Genomic DNA, 19,973 nt, shown 5'->3' with positions numbered 1-19,973 from the left:
CGCGCCCCTCCCAATAGAGAATAATACAGGTAAATGACACACTCTGAATACTAAAATATTGACTGACATCTCCCACGACACTGCAGGGTCAAAGGGACTACAGTTTAGTGACTTTCTGTGCCATCAGCATGAACTTTAATCTATTTTAGGTATCGTGGGAGCTCACAGGGGAAAAAAGCGAGAGGCTCCTTGTTGTCTTGTATTGTTTTCCGGGCTAATCAACTCAATATGACAGTTAGCTTAACAATGGCTCTCTGCAAAGCAACACGAAATTTGCGTTAAGCTGCACTTTAAATGTTTTTCATTAAAGAAATTAGATCAGTTGAGACAGTGATCCCGAGAATCAAATATACAGCCATTTAAATTATCTGCTTTAAAGCCATGTTTTGTTCCAAAGTTCATCAAATATTGTACACATGAACAAGGGCAAAGCTTCGAGGAGGGGAAAAACGGAATACTTGGCAGGAAATAAATGAAATAACAAATGGAGATGAATTTGGAAAACCCAGTGACGTAGACTGAGTGTGCTTTGGCACTTTAAAGGATGCTTTATGGTGTTTTATTTGATTTCTTTGCCTGGTGAAAGTAAATAAAATAAATGAAAACATTACAAAAAAAAGTGTGATTTGCAAAGCGCAAACCCTGCGCAGATCTCCAGTCTCTGTCTCTGGCAGGCTGGCACAGATGTGGAGGCTTACACTGCACCCTGTAAACCTGACAGGAACACACAAAACAGTCGAGCCACAAGATGCGCACCAGGCGCTGCACGCTGGGAGGAGCTTCGAGATTTTTTCCCACTTGTTTCATGACACTCTCCGGTGAAGACACGTTTGCACAAAGGAGATATAGGGGGACAGGTGAGTCGATTAATGTGTGGATAGACTTAAAATGGATATTGCGAAGCTATAGTTGTGGGACATACATGGACTCCCCCTTTGAGGTGCAAGACATGATTTCTCTGCTCTTTTGTGACAGCGTAACCTGTAGCTGATAGAACTATGAAATGTGCGTAATTTGGATAAAAGAAAACGTGCTGGATGAAAAGAGTCCAGACTGCGTACCTGAGACTCTGCGTTGGAGAGAGACGTTTTGCACCTGTCAAGTCGGTTAACTAATCTCTCAGAGCTCAGTTGGAGATGTTTGAATGCGCGCTGCTGAGTAAGTTGAACAAATTGGCACAAATTACGCACCGATGCACACTCAATTAGAAATAAATCGCCTCGTTATTATTATTTGGTAGTAATATGTAGAGTTAGCTTGAATTGAATCAGGTTGTGCTGAGGATGTTTGATCGAGCAGGTGTAGTGGCACAAGGTTCCTATCATTGAACAAAAAAGGGTAAATAATGGTTTATAAAGTGCATGGCTTAACCTGCCTGGTGCAGCGGTGTGTACCAGGCAGGTTAAGGCAGGGTTTTCATGTTCCTCGGGTTACTGGCACTGCAACACCTGTTGTAGCACCATGATCACATCTTCGGTGATCCCTACATATGGATTTCGAGGCATCTTACAAATCAGTCAACTATAGATTATTTTGTCCGATGTCCTAAGAGTCTCTGTTTTCTCTTCACCGCTAATATTTCAAGGAACCGACACGTATGAATGGTTTCAAATATCAGGGAATTGTGCAGGAGCTTGGAGACACGACACATCTGCAATGCAATACCTTTAGTTTAACCGTAACATTATGGGCGAGAACACAATACTTCCAAATGCCATTGGCTTCACTGTTTTACTGTTTTGGTAAAATCGTGGGAAAAGCGATGATGTCAGTGAAAGATAGTCTTTCTAGTGGTTCTCAGGAAATAGGCTGGATCCCCCGAGAAATCAAGGAGTGTCTGTCACCAAAGAGATGACCTCTCACTAAAGGGTGACCTGGTTTGTCTCAGAAAACTTTAAGCATTAAGTGATGGCCACAAAAAATAAATATAAATAAAAATAAAAATCAATAAAAATTGCAAAGCTTAATCAGGCCCATAAGGGCAGGTCCAGGTTTTATGATTGAGAATCCCTAGGAAATGGATTTCCTCAAAGCATCTTACTGTGGTTAACATAACATAATGCAATTTACATGCATTTGCCTAATAAGGATGAGACTTGGCTTTTATCCTTTAAGAGCCAAGCTGCAGCTGTAGTTATACATGTCATTACAACATGCACTGTCTGCACTCAGCAGCGGCTCTTGGCTGTACACAGGTAAACTACCATAAATGACTAGATGATGAACTACAGAATATTTTTACTTATGAAAGGTTGTTTAATGTTAAGCACAAAAACACAATGTTCCCTTTATAAGATTCAGACTATGCATGCAACCTGCCTGCAACTCTAATGATGCAGCTTTGAACTGGCTCAATCTTGATCTCACTGCTTCCTCCATCATGTTTTCTTTATTCTTTCTAATAGTACAGGTTTTCATGTCTCTTAGAGGGGTTTTTTTGTGTGTTTTTTTGCACAGCCCAGACAATATTCCACAGTAAATAGCTCGTGATATCTGGTTCTATTTTTGCATAGGGCTTTCAAGAAGCTGCTACAAAGCAAGCTGTTCTTCAGTTGATTCAAACTGTCGATCTATTCATTAAAATTCATGTTTAATTTTCTTACTTTTTCAGAACATCTACCTCCTCAACACAGTCGTGGACAAGTGTTCTAATAATGAGGCCGTACGAATTAGAGGCGTCTCATATCTACTAAATTGTTTCATTATCTTTTGGTTAAACACTACATCTCTTTAATATCAGAGTGGTATTTGCAGGTGATGTAAAGGGAACAAAGAAATAACTGTGGAGCCATGTTTTTTAAGAAAGTTGGATTTTAGCTCTCTTGCAGTGCAGAGCAAAACTGAAAATAAAAAACATGGTTTGAAGTACAATGCATCACTAATAATGCCACTTGTCTGTCCTAATACACTGACAGGAATGTCTGCAGTTCACTTCTGTGAGTGACAGAAGGTATTACAGTGTATAAAAGACACGAAACAAATGGATAGAAGAGTAACACACCTCGACACTTGATCAAAGAGCTCTAATGTTCAGATTCCCATAGTTGTACTGCCAGTATCCAATTCAGTTTGACTTATTTTATTTAGAAAATTCTTAGCATTGTAAGGTAAAGAGTCTACAATAATACAGAAAAACCCCAGCAGCCAGACAACCCCCTCTGAGAAAGCACTTTTTGACAGTGGGAAGGAAAAACTCCCTTATAAGAGGACAATATCTCAGCAGAACCAGACTCAGGGAGCCGTTACCGCTTTGTGGTGAGGGGAGAAAGACAGGGCAAAAAACATGCCTTGGAAGAGAGACAGAGATGAATAATAACTAATATTTAAATACACAGTGGTGTGTAAACGCCAGTGTGCATGAGAAGTCTGTGAGGGCTTAATTGATGTACATCCTGGAGGTAAGAGTTCAAGAAATGTTGATCAGGCGTGATGAGAAACCTCTGATGGGATATTCTCTTAAACAGTCATTTTCTATTTTCTCTGCTCAGGTGTAAAGTCAGCCTTGATCTAGCATCTTCCAAAATGAGCCCACCGGACATATCCAACAGCACGGGAGAAGACGAGGCTAGAGAAACCGATCCCTTGTTTCTGCTTAACGACAGCATGGGCTTGCACCAGCCTGGATACCACACTGACATCATCAAGCACCTTGGAGTCCAGATCAGCCTGATCACAGCTTACTCGCTTATCATCCTGCTGGGGCTGCTGGGCAATGCTCTCGTCATCTACATGATAGTTCGCTACAGAAACATGCGAACAGTCACCAACTTCTTCATAGCTAACCTGGCCCTGGCAGACCTTCTCGTGAACACCTTCTGTTTGCCCTTCACGCTGGTTTACACTCTTCTAGAAGAGTGGACATTTGGGGCTGTGTTGTGCCACATGGTGCCCTTTGCCCAGGCTCTGAGTGTGCACGTATCCATCCTCACCATGACTGTCATAGCTCTGGAGCGCTATCGCTGCATCGTGTTCCACCTCGGAATGCGGCTCACGTGGCACTCGAGCTTCCTCATCATGGCATTCACCTGGACTGTGTCTGCTGTCCTGGCAGCACCCCTCGCCATCTTCAGAGAGTTCCGCTACGAAGAGATCCCGTCGATCAACCAGCGCTTTCCCGTCTGCACTGAAAAGTGGCCCCAAGTGACCAGCAGGGATGGGCTCATCTTCAGCCTCTCAATGCTCCTCCTGCAGTATATCATTCCTCTAGCCATGATCAGTTACGCCTACATCTGCATCTGGGTCAAACTGAGAAATCACATCAGCCCATCAAGCCGCAATGACAGCATCAACCGCCGCAAAAAGACCACAAAGATGCTGGCGCTTGTGGTGGTGGTGTTTGCCATCTGCTGGCTGCCCTTCCATGCCTTTCAGCTGGCCATCGACCTGGACCTGGTGCTCAGGCTCGAGGAGTATAAACTAATATACACCGTGTTCCACATTGTGGCTATGTGTTCAACTTTTACCAACCCTCTCCTGTACGGATGGATGAATAAAAACTACAGGAATGGCTTCCTCATGGTGTTCCGGTGCGAAGACAAGCCGGATACTTTCCACCTGGAAGGCTCATTCAGGACTCGCTCCTTGAGGAGGATGACTCTGAACGGCCGTAACGGCGGACACCCTCCCACTGCTGTGTGACTTGATTTGCACGTTTCAAGGCATCTGTAGTATATGAACGTATGCGCGCCCCTCTGCTCCGTTGGCGTTTGTCTTTCAAAAAGTAGCCTTTTTTTTTTTACTTTAATGGTTTGATCTTGAGTATCTGTGTCACTGGAGAAGACCCAAAGCTTTGCATGCAAATTGCTTCATGTGAAGTTCTTTTTCCTTTGCTAACAGCACTAGTAAAAACAACTATTAAGAAATGTGTTTAAGGTGTTTACTTAGGTGTTATTTAACTAGGTACAGTGTATAATGTGTTCTCGTGTAAAATGAGGAGCTCTCTTTCGTTTGCCATGTCCAAATTTATGACACAGTCTTAAGGGAAGACTGTTATTACTGTGACAGTGAGAGTTTCATTTTTCACACCTGTTTTGTTTTTTCTACTTGATGTCTGCTCAAAAAATATCTGGATGGTTTTCAGCTAATTAATCCAACAGCTACATTCTGGATTAATTATAAGTGTTCTGGCAGCGTAACATTCAACCCTAGTTCAAGGAATCCAGAGGAGGCGATCGATATATTACTGTCCAAACAGGAAGTTAATTGTCCTCACCTGGCAACCAGCTGTTCCTGATTGGATGAAGCAGCAGGACCCTGTTTCCAGAGGAATGGGACTCTGTAGAGCGAGAGCGAGAGCAGCGTATTATTGATGTCTTTAGCACAAAATGCAGCCAGCTGCTTCGCAGATTTCTTAGAAAAAAGAAACGCTTTTGGAAGAAGTCAGAATGTGTGATTCTACATTTATTGCAGTGCTGATAAAGTGCCCTTTGTTGACTGTTTAATGAACAGGAATATTAATCAACCGCAGCACCTCTTGGTAGACATAATGAGCCCCTATTACACATGCAAATCCTGGACCTGATCTGACTATGGGGAGAAACTATGTTTTGCATGTCCTTGTCAAATAAAGAGATCCAGGTTTGGATAAATATAAGTAAGTCAAGTAAATGGCTGTTATATTCTTCTGTGACATAGTTTGAAAATGTACTGAACATTGGCAGCATGCAGGGACTCCCCACATGTATGGTAAGCCCGATTGATGAAATATCCATGTGAAAATTAAAAGAGGTGAATAGGAGATCTTTTTTTAGTACAAGTCACACGTTTATGAGTCTTTCACATATTTTTTTTTGTTTATTTTAAAAAAGAAAAAAAAATAAGTGGGTCAAGTGATTCCAGTGAAGCATTTGTATGTGGCCTACACATTGTGATTCATTATACAGCAGAGAAAATGCTTATTGCTCTGGCATTACTGGCTCCTGACACCCACATTGCTGTTTTATTCCCTTGTTTGACCTATATCCCTTTTTAGTCCTCTAAATTATTATGAGAGCTGTGAGTGCTATCAGTCCAACCAGCAGAACAGCACTCAGCTTGTATCCATTGCATCACACACCATTACGGTGGACGTGTGGACACTTCTTTTTTAAACAGGAACACGTTATTTGGGATTCTGGGATGCATATTTGTTCAGGGAGTCCTAAAGATGCCAGTTCCAGTTGTTGAGAGCTGACTTAAAATTCACCCTCACACGTCATTATAAAGTTCAGACAGAAAGTTTTGAGACTCTTCTGTAGTGTCTTGCGCGGTCACCTGCTGCCCTCTAGTGTCCCAAGCAGGCGTTGCACACGCCCCACCTAACCGGATATAGCGTCTCGTTTGACCTTCCTTTTTTGCTCCAGTTACGTTTGACATGATTTTCGGACTTTATCCGCGGTGAAATTCTTCCCGATGGGAGCGTAAAATGCAAATTCTCATTTTGTAAATGGTATCGCCGTGCAGGTAATCGCCTTTTCATCTGAGCTGACTCTAAAAAATGTGCTTATTGAATGTCAGTAGTAGAATTTTCTGGGGTACGCTGTGCCATTCATTCATGTGGCTTGCCTCATGCTAGGCTATGCTAAAGGGGAAGCTAAAGAGTGCGGACGTGATAAAACAGGATAGCAGTGTTTTATCTCACGTTAGGCCTCTCGTTGTTGAAATATGTCACAGTCTGCGGTCTTAATGAGGCTTACATTGTTTGTTGTCAGTCACGCGACGAGACACAGTTGGACACAGCTGGAGTTGTGAGGTAAAAAGGTGTTAAAGGTAACGCTATAGTGTTTACCTTCAGGTGTTTATTGACACCTGTGGTTGTAGCTGAAAAAAACCAATGGGTTGTATTTATTTTGGAACATAAGGGTTGTCATCGCTGAGTTGTTTTATCACATTGACACCGCTATTTACAGCTTCGTCCTGATGTGGCATCTGAAAATTATCTGAACACATCTGGCTAACTATCACGCTGTTTGTTCTGTGTGTTTGCAGGGTAAACCAAGGGAACAATGGTGAAATATTTCTGCTGTACAGGTCTGCTAAAAAACACCTGGGACCAAGTCTGTGTTGCTTTCTGGCAACGATATCCCAACCCTTACAGGTGAGGTGAGGGGTTTGTGTGTGGATACGCATTCGTATCAAACATCTTTCTTATAACCTGTAATATTTTTTTTAATGGACTGTAAACTGCACCCAATAAGGCAACAAAAAGTCACCTTGCAATGTGAAGAGCCTAGAGTTTAAGAGTCAACGTCCCAAACCCAGCTGATCGCCTCTTTCTGTAAGCACTAGATGACTGTGGGGTGGAAGAACTCCCATTTTAACAGGAAGAGACTAACAGGTCCAGACTCCTCTGTCATGCTAGTTGGGGGAAGGGAGAAAAAAGGAGACAAAGACACAGGGATGGAATACAGTCTGCATTATCATAGTTTTCCTAATCTTTACGCTTAAAGGGCAAGTGTTTTGAGAATGTGACATCATCAGTGTGATTTTTATTTTTTTTTAAACTTCCCCTTCATATGTTTTTGTTTAAGATAAACAAACCGATATAGCGATATAGAAAAAAAATGATAAAATTAAAAACACATTTTATGTATCCAAATGTTCAGTAAACACTCCAGTTTAAAAATTTTTTTTAGCATGAATATGAGACTGTGTCATGTTGTGATGATCAATGAATTTTGTTTCACTTTTGTTTCTTATGAGACAACTTTTGAGACATTATGTTTTACAAACGCAACGCTCAGAGAAGTCATGTGACTTACAGTCAGGTATATCTCCCAGACTCGATAAGAGTATTCACCAACACTTCCTCGTGCTTGTTCTGCTGATTCATAGGACGGTTTGTGTATTCCCACGGCATTTTTTCCACTTGGTTCATTTTTGTTTTTATCTAAAGTCTATTTATTTTTATTATTAAGAACATTTTTGTTGTTGTTACTTCAGTGAACAAGATTCTTTTTACATCTCTTTTTTGTTTTACATTGCAAGAACAACATGATTAGATTACATCTTAGCATTCACCTACTGAGATGGTTAAGTGGAAGATCCTGGAAAGTCATTTTCAGGAAACGCATAGTTTTGACTTTATTTTGCCAATTTTCTGCTGAAGATTGTTCGCATAAAAAATTAAATGGAGATAAAAATAATAATAATAATAATACTTTAGGGGACCAAGCAGTTTCTAAATAGCTCAGTTTCTTCATCATTCTGCCATTTTTACCAACCGAACTGCCATTCGGGTAATAAAGAGGGGGAAAAAATCACCGTAATCAAGTCACAATGAGTGTGAAAGCAAATGTTAGTTGTGCTTTTAATTGAATCATCAGTTTGTCCATTTAATTGAAGCTTAATAGTTCTTGTCAAGCTAAAAATACAGTGTCTAGTTTAGTATTTCTGTGTTTGTCACTGTTTCATAGAATGTTTAAATGTAATATATTTCGATTTTGAACTGTTGTGTGGATTAAAAACGGTAAATTCTTATTGAACTGAAGCAAAAATAGAGATTTTTCAGGACCATAAACCTAAATAATCCAGGTTTCACGTCATCTTAATCCATCCGTCCTTCTTCTTCTTCTTCTTTCACAGTAACCATGTCTTGACTGAAGATATCATTTTCCGAGAGGTTACCCCAACCAACTGCCTCATTTCCAGGCGTCTTTTGACCAAAACTAGCCATGCCCCTCGCTGGATGGAGCGCTACCTTCCAAAGCACATGGCCAGCTTGGCGTACATCATCGAGGACTCCATCGTGGACCCTCAGAAAAGGACCATGACCACGCTCACGTGGAACATCAGCCACGCTCGCCTAATGGTACATTGGCGTTTGTGTGCCTTAAGCAGCATTCATCAGCAGTGCACAAAGTGGCACCTTTGGCTCATTTTGCTTTTGTTTTTTCTCGCTGACAGTCTGTAGAAGAGCGGTGTCACTACAGAATTAACCCTGAGAATGGCAGCTGGACCGAGATTAAGAGAGAAGCTTGGGTCTCCTCCAATGTCTACGGGCTCTCTAGAGCTATTCAGGTCAGTGGAGTAAAGCAGAGTGCTGCGCTACATAACAGCTGAGGGAAAGTAGTCGGGGGTGACCGAGAGTAACACTCGCCCACCTTGCATTTGTTCTGTATTTAGAAACATAATACAGTGTTAAGATGCAACAGCTGAGCAGCTGAAGCTGTCGGCCAGGACCTGAAGTAGTAAATGACTTATGACAGAGAATTACAGTAGTTGTTGACAGCCCATATATGAGGATGTGAGTCATGTGTTGTTATGCCTCATGCATCTTTTATAACTTTGTTTTTCACCTTCCAGGAATTTGGGCACGCAAAATTCAAGACCGGTGTGACAAAAACCATGAAAGGCTTCGAGTATGTGCTTGCCAAAATACAAGGTAAATTATTCTTAGTTCTTATTCCCATTTTATTCCTATTGTAAGTTTGTGGCTGATGCTAATATGGGTTTTCCAAATCGGTTCAAACTGCTCAAAAAAATTAAGGGAACACTTGATCGCCTCAGTGTAACACATGAGGATTGGAGCCCAACGTCCTTTAGCAGGATTTGTGCTCACACACCAACACTGTGCTGTTGGAGTGGCATTTCCTGGAGAACACTAGAATTGTGAGCGGCAGGCGACATAGTGCTTCCCAGCATCTCCAGACACCTTTATGCTTGTCACACGGGCTCCGTGTCAGTTTGCGTCCTTTGAAGAGAATTGGCACTATCGGAGGCTGTATAGCATTGTTCTGCTGGCACAGGTCCCACTTAAAGACACTGGGACTTTATGCCATTTTCATGGAGTCTGTTTCTGATGGAAGCATCGAGGTTAACACGTGTAGCCCTCTGGAGCTCATTCTTTAGGGCTCTGGCAGCCCTCCACATGTTCCTCCTCACACAGAGTCACATAGTGGTGCTGCTACTGGGGTGGATGGCCCTGGGAGACACAGCAACCCTTCTTGCAATGGCATGTATGGCTGGAATCCCGGAGGAACCGAACTACCTGTATATGCTGAATGGATTGCAGCTATTGTATCAGTAGTGACTAGTGACACAAAGAAAACGTAAAGTTAGAGAAAAATCAGTTGGGGAAAAGGTGAGAACAATGGTCTGTGGTCATCGCCTTGCAGAAGTATTCTCTTTTTGATGGTTGCCTTCTCTTTGCCTCCCACTTTACCTGTTGTCGCTTTTATTTATCCCAAAGCAGGTTAAATGGAGTCAGTGGTTGATGCTTCCTAATAGGACAGATGGATATCCCTTAAGTTTAACTGACTCTGTGTTAAACTGTGGTGATCAAGTGTCTCCCTTTTTATTTATTCATTTTTTTCTGAGCAGCATAATATAATAACATCAGTAATTCGTGCATGGAACTGCATATTCTTCTAAAATAAGGTGACTGTTGCTTTTTTCATGAATCTGGAAAACTGATTATAGTAATAATTGGAAGTGTTAGCTGCTTAGGCACGAAAACCTGGATGAATCCAATGAAGAGCTGTGTTTTGTCCCCGTGTAGGTGAAACTCCATCGAGAACTTTAGCGGCGACGGCTACATAGAGGGCGAGAGAGACGGCTCTGGCTGCTAAAGAGAAAGCCAAAGACCTCGCCTCGCATGCCCAGAAGAAGCAATACGTGTGACAAGCTACACAAATAAAGTGATTCTGCAGCAGAACTCACCGATCCCAGTCATGGTTAGACACCTCTGTGAGGGCGCATCCAACTGAAATGGTGGGTGGACCATAAAAGACCTGAGCTGGGTTAAACAGCCTGTTCCTGCCTCCCTCTACATGCCACACTAGAAATATATTGCCGAGCGTATCTACGCCACATCACCTCAGTATTTACCAGAGACGCAGGTCTTAGACAGGAATGGTTGGTTATTACTGGCGCTGCCATAAAATGATTGAAGCTGTTGTTCGACCTTTGCTCCAGTCGTGCCCATTGTCTTGTTTTTTGTTTGTTTTTTTAAACTCCGTTCCTTTGAGTATGCCTCGTCTAAAGCAAGTCACGTTGTCTTTAAAGCTCCAGTAGATAAGGTCACACCGAATTTGTGATTAAGGCATTCTCGTTTATGATTGGTTTTATTTAATCTTGCATACAGTTGCTGGTTTAGTTCGCTCTACATCACTTAAATCGCATTACTGCATCTCCTTGCCTCAAGTTGGACTGAAGAGTTTGGCACAGTTGGTGTCATTGCTCAAGAAGAAACCTCTGAAAACTTGAATTGTGATTGTGCATTTAAAAAAAACAAAACAAAAAAAAGGCACAAAAGCTACCTTGAACTGTACATTCATCTAAGCTCTGGTGATGCAACCCATGCAAAAATGTGTCCTTTATCAGCTTGTCAATAAATTGACTTTGTCTTTCTAATCACTTTGCTGTCTGTCAAGTGTATGTCTGTGTGCCAGCCCTGCTCGAGTTAGGGGTGAATGGATTTTTACCTCTAAAATGACTAATAACAAACACAACAGCAAATAAATACAGAAAATATTTATTCATTAAAAAAAAGGAAGCTTACATCAGTACAAAAATGCTACATAATATTACTGGGTGGAGAGACGGATAAAGTAATAAGGCCTCTTGCATATACAAAAGTGAATTGAGGGGGTAGAAAGCACCTTAAGTTATTAAATACTAGGGATCGACCAGTGTTCAGAGTTTCAAGGCCTTTCAAGATAAACTGTAAATGAGCCGCGCCGGCTCTGATGCAGTCTTCTGTTTGACCACGGCTCATAAATAACAGCCCATCAACACCAATGTTATACAGTAGTGCAGCTGCAAGCTTGGAGCAGCTCCCGGCACCTGCTGCAGACCTGTGTTTCCATGCTGAAGCGGCAGAAGTTGCAATAAACACTGCGATGTTATGTGTTTCTATGACTACAAGCACGGCGATTTTTCCCAATTACACTGAAAAATCGAACAATGCACCTTTTTTTTTTGTTTTTTTACATTGATGCAATTTACTAAAACAAATTAACAGTTTATGTAGCCATAGCTTGCCCAGAGGCATTTCAGCAAAGTGTTAGGTTTATCTAAAAGTTTCAAATATCTGTTATCGGTGTCTTTGAAACTAAAAAAATATAGGTCGACCCCTATTGAATACACAGAAATGAATATGTAATACAGCATTAACTACATAATCATTAAAAGTACAAACTGCCTACCTGACTGGTGAATTTGTTATGTGTATAATTAACAATTTAATTGATAAATGCACAAGTGAAGGTAGGAAAGACTTCTAGGAAACATTAGCAGTGAATAAAACTGCCATTAGGCCTCGGTGAGCAGCTCCCAAGTGCTCCTCTCACAGTTTTAAGTTCTTAAATTGTGAACTAATTCATATTTGGCAATGTTACTGAATTTTCCTGATGTCGATGTGCAAATATGACCTGCTTCTGTTTGCTGCTTTCAAATCTTTTTGAGACAAAACAAGTGCAACATTTGGAAATTATGTGCAATAGAATAAAAAGGAGCAAAGTATATGACTGCACTTAGATATACAATAGGACACAAACACAAAAAACCCCGACATAGCAAGATTAATGTTTAAGTGCATGCTAAACGTGGCATACTGAGATATAAGCTTAGTGCTAGGTAAAAGCTGAATAGCATACTAAACCAGATCTGATTTAAGGCAGAATTCAGTACAGACATTCTGTAGTAAAGAATAAGTTAAAAGTTTAGAATAAAAGCCCTTATCTGAATTTTAAAAGCCCTTAAAAAATGAATTATTAGAGCTGCATGAATGATACGAAGTTTGACACCTCATGGCTTTGGGGGAAAATAGCATTAATGACTGATGCTAGAACACACACGAGTATGTGTTTGGTGACGACACGGCCCAGTGAATTTTACTGCTATTCAGTGCAAATGGACACCTCTCTTTCATAACCAAAGGTTGGCTTTTAGCTTTTTGTCCGACGTGTGCTGACAAGAGAATGCCAAAAAAAATGTTCAGTTGTACAGTAACATCTTCCTCCATTCTCCCCCATCCTTTGTTTTTGGAATGTTTTTCTCCTCTTCCTGTCCGTCTGGTGACAATAAACCAGTTACCACTCGTGTACCGCCGTCATAGCCAGGCCTTTTCCAGGCTGGAGTAACAGTGGTCCGCGCCGGTGTGCGTAATGCTCAGTCCATCAGAGTCCACAAACACAATGCTCTCCACATCAACCTCAACGTCCTCTGCAACAAACCCGAGCACAGATCCGATCCGTCAGCAGAAATACGGGAAACTTCGCTCGTCACATTAAACTTGAACTTGCAATTTGCCTTTGAGGAGACAGCCAGCTCCTAGTAGGACTGAAATAATTTGAACGTGAAATTAAAAAAACCCGAGGGGCTTACCTCTGTCTGAGTCCGACCTCTCGGAGGACATGGTTGACCCCTGGCTGTCGTTCCTCATCCTCTCCGTGCCCCTCTGCAGCTGCTCCAGCCGAACCCGCAGCTCTTGCTGCTCCCAGCGCAGACGATCCTTCAGCTGCTCTGCACGCTCATCCTGCTCCTGCAGCTTCTGAACGGGAAAAAGGTGCAGGAGCAGAGCAATGAAGAAAGGATAAACAGTACAGGCAAAAGCAAAAATTGAGATTGCTAAAAGCTCTGTAAAATGCACAAAACAAGCCACTTTCTATACACACAGTATTCATATATATTCAGAATATTTAATGTTCTTGACTAATTTAAATGCTTAACTTTAGAAACACCAATTACATGCATGTCTTTGGACTTTGGGAGTAAATCGAACTACCCGCAGAGAGCACATAGACAGAGGGAGAACATGCAAACTGCACACAGAGAGGCTGGATTTAAACACAGGATATTCTTGCTGTGAGGCAGCAGTGCTAACCACCACACCACAGTGTTACCCCACTTCATGATTCAGCATTGTTCTCTGTTTTGTCTTGTGCGGTCTCCCTTTAACACGTATTGTGTCCCTGAGAAAAGCACCACATTTTAAACATGGCTGGGATGACAAGTAAACCAAACTCGAGTCAGATTCAATGCAAATTCAGACATCTCGCACCTTTATGTGAAGCTGGGCTCGTCTCAGCAGGTTCAGAGTGGTGTTCCTCATCGAGTCCGATGACAGTGGGACCTGCTTCTTCAGCTGCTCCAGGCAGTGCCTCAGCTGTGCCCGTCTGCAAAGCACAATGAGAAATAAGTGAAGCTGCAAATCCACACTTCCCTCTTTTTGGGTTTTTTTTAATCTCTTGATCTGACACACATGAACTTTTACTGTAGCATTACGAAGAAAAGCCCATTACCTGTTTTTCTCCAGCTCATTATGAACAGACCTGCAAACAAAGTAAACAAACAGACAGTTTGGTCAAACATTCACAACAGTGCACTCCTACTCAGCAGCTACTGCGTGAGAGGTATTCAAGGTTGAAAGGGTGCCTTATCAAAACTGAAAGTCAGACCGAGCCACACCCTGTCGTCAGTTATTTGTTATGTAATGCATTCACCTATTGCCACCAGCAGATATCTTCTTGCTCTTCTGCTTGCTTCTCCTGTCGGACTGAGCTGGACTGAGAGGCAAGACGGAAGCATACCCATGTTCTGCCTCTGCGCAGGGAGACGCATCACAGCTGTGTTACACAACAATCGCCGGCAAAATCACAGTGCACACTGGCTGCGACGTTAAAGGTGTCCTCATTTTAACATGTGCGAATGCCGGTGGGACAAATCAACTTTTATTACGGCGTAATTAAAGTGTGATATACCATCCGTGCTGTAGGGGAGGTGGGAGAAAAGGAGGCTGAACGCAGTCTACCGTTGTCATCAGCTGGACGTTTTGCTTTTGGCGCCATCATCCACTATCTGTTCGCTTTTATCCAACCAGCCTTACAACCTCACGCGTAAAAAAGGAGTCGGGATAGCGTCTACAGCTAGTAAGCAATGAATGAAAGTTATACTTTATAGGCTTTCCTCATGCCCCCCTTTCATTCACCGGAGCGAACGCTCAGCGGCGCCCGGATTCATTTTCAAACTGGTCCAGATTGGCGCCTTTGAGTACAAAGATGCGACCGATATGTAGGTCAGAGTCAAATGGCAAAACACCGCCCAAAAATAACCTTGCACCTAGAATCCAGGTTAAATCTTAAACAGCTGCACGGTATGATGTTTCTACGTTATGTGTAGGTGCATACTTGCCGCCGGTTTATTGTGGATTCATCGTTGTTTTAACAATAACCAATCAACTCCCCTCTCTAGGCTGACAGTTGACATAAAGCACTTACCCCGCTCTCTTCTCTCCAGAAACTCGGCAGCCCGAAGAAGCACCTGGATGTTACACACTTGTCCTTCCATTGTTTTGGTTTTTTTTGCTCAAATGAAACGGCAGCAGGTAAACAAGCTACTGTGGTACAAGCGTCAAGAGCCCGAAGTGGATGAAGCAGTGTCTGAGCTACGTCCTCAATCCACACAACGCTAAACCGGTGGTGCGTTCAGGAGCCCCACGCAAACTCGGAAATTTTCAATAAATTGTGTATAAACATTCCAGGTTATACCGTTCTACGTAATATTTTGACTAAATTCTCTAACCACTCGGATATTATCATTAAACTTATCACGCCACATGCCCCACACTATCTATCGATTCATCCAAATCAATATGCTTTTCTTCTGAAAAGTCTTTTTATTAGGGTCAAAGTTGAACTTCAGAAAAATAATGGTCAGCAGGATAGCGTCAGCGCTTTTTGTTCTGTTCAAATTATTTTTCATATTTCCCTTCATGTTCAACTTGCATTGCTAAGTAGTTTTTCTAAAAGTCGTTTATGGCAAATTTGCTCATTTAATCCAGGGAATTCTGGGTTTTGGTGGAATCTGTACAATCGTTGTTTGCAACCTAGAATGCGCCATATGTCTAATGTTATAATATAGCATTTATGTAAAATCCTATGCTATGCAAATGATAAACCAAGAAATAATGCTATAATTGTACTCTTTATATATAACAAACAATATCTGTGTTATACCTCCATCAAAATATTTCCGAAAGCACTGAAAGCACCTAACACTGATTGGTCCCTGTCCTTCCATAAAGTTTATTGAAAAAAAAGTCTTTCACACGGCACTATTTTTCTAATTTTGTTTATCGACATTGTCAATGATAACATTTCACAACAAGATGATTGTTTGTGAGGTAGCTCCCGTTACCAAACCAACTCTTACACATTTATTTCAGTTCATATATTTCAGTTTCACTGTCTCCCTCAACGTCTAAAAACAGCTCAAGTCTAAACATTTTATTTCGATAACAAAATGTTTAAGGATAGAAAACACTCAAACGTATTACAGTTTGCTCAATAAAGACAATAAATAATAAAAAATTCAATAAACATTATATATACCAATGGAAAGTGGGAGGAGACGTTTGCCTAACTAAATATGGCGGCCCCTGGCTTCACCGCGAGAATATGCTTGCAGCCGCATACTCCATGCGGGAGTGAAGCCTCTTTGCCAGCAGTATGTTTAACCTTTGAACTCCTGAGTGTGCGAGTCCTCCGCCATATTGACTGTTGTCTTGACTGGAGGAGATAGAGAACATTTTGAGGTCCGAGAAGAAACGAAAGTGTGCTCTTAAAATCACCGAAACTGGTGCAAACTTGGTCAAAGCGTACTATAAACAAGGTCGTAATGGCAAGGAAGAAAAGCAAGCAGCAAGGGGTCGCCCAGAAGGAGCTTGTGCCTGGACAGCAGACCGCTCCGAAGAGCCCCGTCTCTCCCGGCGATGCAGCTGGCGGTGGCGGCGGAGATGCTGGGCTGGATAGGCTGCCCACTACCAAGGCGAACCAGGTAGCTAGCTGCGAGCCAAACGCTGCCTTTAAAATAGGCTAGCTAGCCTAGCTAGCACTACTCAGCTAATCCAAGCATCCTCCATTGTGCTTCTATTCTATCAGCTCAATCATGGAGAGGTGCAATTATATGCACCCGCTTCTTGGTGGGAAGCTATTTTAGTTGTAATTTAGCAGCGATGCATGTATACCTTTATGTCGTGTGAATTGTAATTAAATAAATATTAAGCTCAACTTACCGAGTAGAATAGTTCCCACCAGACGCATTTTTAGGCACTGTGATCACCATTGCAGCCAGTCCCTTATACCGGACAGGTGACATTGTACCTCGGGCAGGGTCGTCCCATTTCCATCGCTTACAAGACTTCATCCGCCCAGCTAACGTTAGCCAAGCTATCATCTTCAGCTAGCGTGCTGCAAACGTGCTTGCTGCCTGCACTTGATCCCCTCCACAGGACCTACTCAGCCAGCAGAGGCTAACCAGCTACTAGCTAATCAACCAGTTAATTAGCTTAAAAACTTGAAACATAACGGGTTATCAATTAGGGGAGCTGTCAGACTAGTTCCTATTAGTTTTTTGTCGTACCAGAATCAAGTATCAATCTGTAACAGGAGCTAATGTCAAAAAGTTTCAGTATAAGCAGTTAACTTGTGAGCTAATGATGCTTAGCTGAATCAGAAGTGTCTTTGATGTTGAGGGTAACCGCTTAAAATAAATAAATAAAATTTATCCATCTGCAGGCTGGAAAACTGTCTTATTAACAACCAGCTGAAATTACACCTGGCCCGAGCTTTATAACCTGCAACCTGTCCGCTGCTGCTGGGACCTGTTAATTACATTTTTATAACGCAAACTTAAGCCCCTAAACGGATCGATCAGCTTTTTTCCATAGAGCTTTTTAGTACTGTACCAAAAATAATCGAACTAAGTCCTAGCATAACAGTGAATGTTCATTTTTATGTAAACTGTTATGGAGAAGCTCTATTCATGATTTCTTAAGGTACCACACTATATAGGATATAGCCAACTGTACCTTCAAACTGGCAACACAGCACTTCTACAGTCATATAAGCACATGTTTTGATGTCTCTTGAAAGTTGCTTAGCTCTGGCTTATATTTCTAATATGTTTGTAATCTGGTATTCTAGATGTTTGTCCCTTTTGCAAAAGACATATTATTCCAATTGATCTTTAGTTTTTTCTCACCTGCTTTTTCCTGTTAAGGAGAACTTTTCCCTCATCTAAATCAAAGTCTAGGGACTGTGGGTGCAAGAGTATTGAATGAAATATCCCCCTACTGTAACGGTGAGAGAATGGTTGTGAATGTTATACACAAGGGTTAAAGATAGGTAATCCACCCTCATTGAACATTTAAACATTTATCTAGAACAATCACCAAAACACCAAAGTTTCTTGACATTGATCGTTAAGGATGCAGTTTAATTTTGAGCTGACTGTGAATGTGTTTTGAATCGTTTCCCCCTAAACCATGAATTACAAGCATAATCAGTTTGCTTTTCAGGCTTTGATCTAGGGCACAAACCTTGATTGATTAAGCGTGGAGCATTGCAGAGAGTGAATCTACTACATAATTTTACTATGTGTTAAAGTTAACATGATGGTTAAATTACATTTATTTGTTATTGTTATTTTTATTTGTTTTTGTGGTGTTACTTTTTGCTTTTTGTTTGTTTTGTTTTTTCTTATGATGGTTCTGTCACACAATGCTTGCAAAAGGTCCAGCGAGGAAATAATTTGATCTTTGTCATTGCTTTTTAGCACTTTGGTATGTATTGCGTGCACAGTATTATGAGCTTAATTAATATATGTTTTAGTCTGTGATATCTGTTGCAATTATATGCATCAATCAGTCAACACATCTTATATATGGAACGCTTTCTTCTCTCTTTTTCTGCCTAGCCTATGCACACCTGCTGTCTCCTGTGCCATCGTGAATTTAAGGACTGGGGAGCGAGTTCTGTGAACGGGCTTCCCGGGGGCCATGGAACGAAGCTGGCCAACGCCGTGCCTGCGCTCTCCCAAGCTTTATTGCGGGAGGCGCCAGGGCGTAAGCTCGCTGATGCTGTGCCCTCACTATCTCAGTCCCTGCTGGGAGAGGTGCCTCTGTGGATCTGTCAGAGCTGCTGCAGGAGTGTAGAAGAGGAGGAGAAGCGGAGCACACAGGAGCAGCCAACACCGGTAAATAAAACAGGACTGATCTGGGTCACATGTCTGAGTACTTTTCAAAGCCTCTGTTTACTAATGTTTAGTTAAACTATGTTTCTTTATCCTACTGAGGTTACCTCATTATTAGTCATCAACACTGTTTCTGCAAAATAAACCTCTCTAAATCTCACCTTTGCTGTTAGGGCTGTCAAAAGGTGCCAGAGGTCACTTATTTGTTTTAAAGAGCCACACAGGTTGGAACTATTTAAATATTACATCATGACCACAAGAGGGCAAACCAATACCACAAATAAACCTGTTACTAAAGATCTAAATACCTACAACTGACAAAATAAGCAAGTATAATTATTAGATTAAGTTTTACTGAATGAACCTTTGAGGTTCTGAGAGAGCTCTGCTTTCAGTAACATGGAACAACAAGGATCTTTTCCTCAGAATGAGTTGTGAAGATAATAAAACCATTAGGAAACTATGGCGTGAAGCTTTTATCTCAGTTAACGTTCCACAGTCTTGGTCTTTTACAGACCAAAATCCCAAGTATTCCCAAATGGGACACCAAGTGTTAAATCGATCTTTCTGACTTGAGTTTGGTTGTCACCTTTATGGCATCCTTACTGTTGATCTGTTCCAAAACAAAACAGACCTAACCTAACTTGCCTGCTGTTACTGTTAACAGTTTTGTACACATATAAAACAGTCTGAAACTCCAGGTAGAACTAAACAACCTTTAACAAGTAAAAAAAACAAAACAAGAAATTTTTATGGCTTGAGACCATTTAGCTGATATCCACCCACTTATATTCCCTCATTATGTAGGCTAAACCAGTCACTTTTATCCTTTCTTGCACCTGCAGCAGTGTGAAGCACGCATCTACACCACACAGCTGTTCCAGCTTTGCCAACCAATATGCAGTTTTGCAGGTGGATTATGCTCCGTTAACCCTGCAGCAGCAGTTGGTCTAACAACTTCTCTGCTGGAAACCCAGCTTTGCACTCTGCAGTTCAGGAGGCAGATACTAAGGGCGCTCCAT

At 41.6% G+C, this 19,973-nt stretch overlaps 4 protein-coding genes across 4 annotated transcripts in view; 3 read left to right on the top strand and 1 right to left on the bottom strand.

Annotated features, from left to right (window-relative positions):
- Positions 1 to 755: 755 nt before the first annotated feature.
- Positions 756 to 4,932, top strand: npy7r (neuropeptide Y receptor Y7). The gene is made up of 2 exons (XM_005719682.1): positions 756 to 857; positions 3,489 to 4,932. Exon 2 carries the CDS (start codon positions 3,523 to 3,525, stop codon positions 4,636 to 4,638), a length of 1,116 nt encoding a protein of 371 aa, XP_005719739.1. The 5' UTR covers positions 756 to 857; positions 3,489 to 3,522; the 3' UTR covers positions 4,639 to 4,932.
- A 1,351-nt stretch (positions 4,933 to 6,283) lies between these two features.
- On the top strand, positions 6,284 to 10,605 carry prelid1a (PRELI domain containing 1a). Its single transcript, XM_013912596.1, has 6 exons — positions 6,284 to 6,441; positions 6,967 to 7,075; positions 8,563 to 8,788; positions 8,884 to 8,997; positions 9,283 to 9,361; positions 10,478 to 10,605. The coding sequence occupies exons 2-6, from the start codon at positions 6,984 to 6,986 to the stop codon at positions 10,516 to 10,518; spliced, it is 552 nt and encodes a 183-aa protein (XP_013768050.1). The 5' UTR covers positions 6,284 to 6,441; positions 6,967 to 6,983; the 3' UTR covers positions 10,519 to 10,605.
- Positions 10,606 to 11,475: 870 nt separating this feature from the next.
- On the bottom strand, positions 11,476 to 15,477 carry mxd3 (MAX dimerization protein 3). Its single transcript, XM_005719681.1, has 6 exons — positions 15,198 to 15,477; positions 14,424 to 14,523; positions 14,223 to 14,252; positions 13,982 to 14,096; positions 13,306 to 13,471; positions 11,476 to 13,143 (listed from the first exon to the last, which is right to left on the bottom strand). The coding sequence occupies exons 1-6, from the start codon at positions 15,265 to 15,267 to the stop codon at positions 13,031 to 13,033; spliced, it is 594 nt and encodes a 197-aa protein (XP_005719738.1). The 5' UTR covers positions 15,268 to 15,477; the 3' UTR covers positions 11,476 to 13,030.
- A 914-nt stretch (positions 15,478 to 16,391) lies between these two features.
- Positions 16,392 to 19,973, top strand: part of fam193b (family with sequence similarity 193 member B) — a 15,119-nt gene continuing 11,537 nt past the window's right edge. The window contains exons 1-2 of the mRNA XM_005719680.1: positions 16,392 to 16,755; positions 18,676 to 18,954. Of these exons, the coding sequence (XP_005719737.1) occupies positions 16,597 to 16,755; positions 18,676 to 18,954 (438 nt within the window). The 5' untranslated portion in view covers positions 16,392 to 16,596. The remainder of the gene's footprint in view (positions 16,756 to 18,675; positions 18,955 to 19,973) is intronic.

This window comes from Pundamilia nyererei, unplaced genomic scaffold, assembly GCF_000239375.1.
Source record: "Pundamilia nyererei isolate P.nyererei 1_Seehausen unplaced genomic scaffold, PunNye1.0 scaffold00001, whole genome shotgun sequence".
In the NCBI taxonomy this organism is placed as follows: Eukaryota; Metazoa; Chordata; class Actinopteri; order Cichliformes; family Cichlidae; genus Pundamilia; species Pundamilia nyererei.
This window is presented reverse-complemented; position numbering and strand designations above follow the sequence as displayed.

Bases quoted from the DNA above. Each gene is read 5' to 3' on its own strand.
- mxd3 (XM_005719681.1), bottom strand. From the start codon at position 15,267: ATGGAAGGACAAGTGTGTAACATCCAGGTGCTTCTTCGGGCTGCCGAG. The intron at 14,253-14,423 runs GTGAATGCATTA...CTTTGTTTGCAG, and splicing joins ATATCTGCTGGTGGCAATAG to GTCTGTTCATAATGAGCTGG. The intron at 13,144-13,305 runs GTAAGCCCCTCG...GGTTTGTTGCAG, and splicing joins GAGGTCGGACTCAGACAGAG to AGGACGTTGAGGTTGATGTG.
- npy7r (XM_005719682.1), top strand. From the start codon at position 3,523: ATGAGCCCACCGGACATATCCAACAGCACGGGAGAAGACGAGGCTAGA.
- prelid1a (XM_013912596.1), top strand. From the start codon at position 6,984: ATGGTGAAATATTTCTGCTGTACAGGTCTGCTAAAAAACACCTGGGAC. The intron at 8,789-8,883 runs GTACATTGGCGT...TCTCGCTGACAG, and splicing joins TCAGCCACGCTCGCCTAATG to TCTGTAGAAGAGCGGTGTCA. The intron at 9,362-10,477 runs GTAAATTATTCT...GTCCCCGTGTAG, and splicing joins TGTGCTTGCCAAAATACAAG to GTGAAACTCCATCGAGAACT.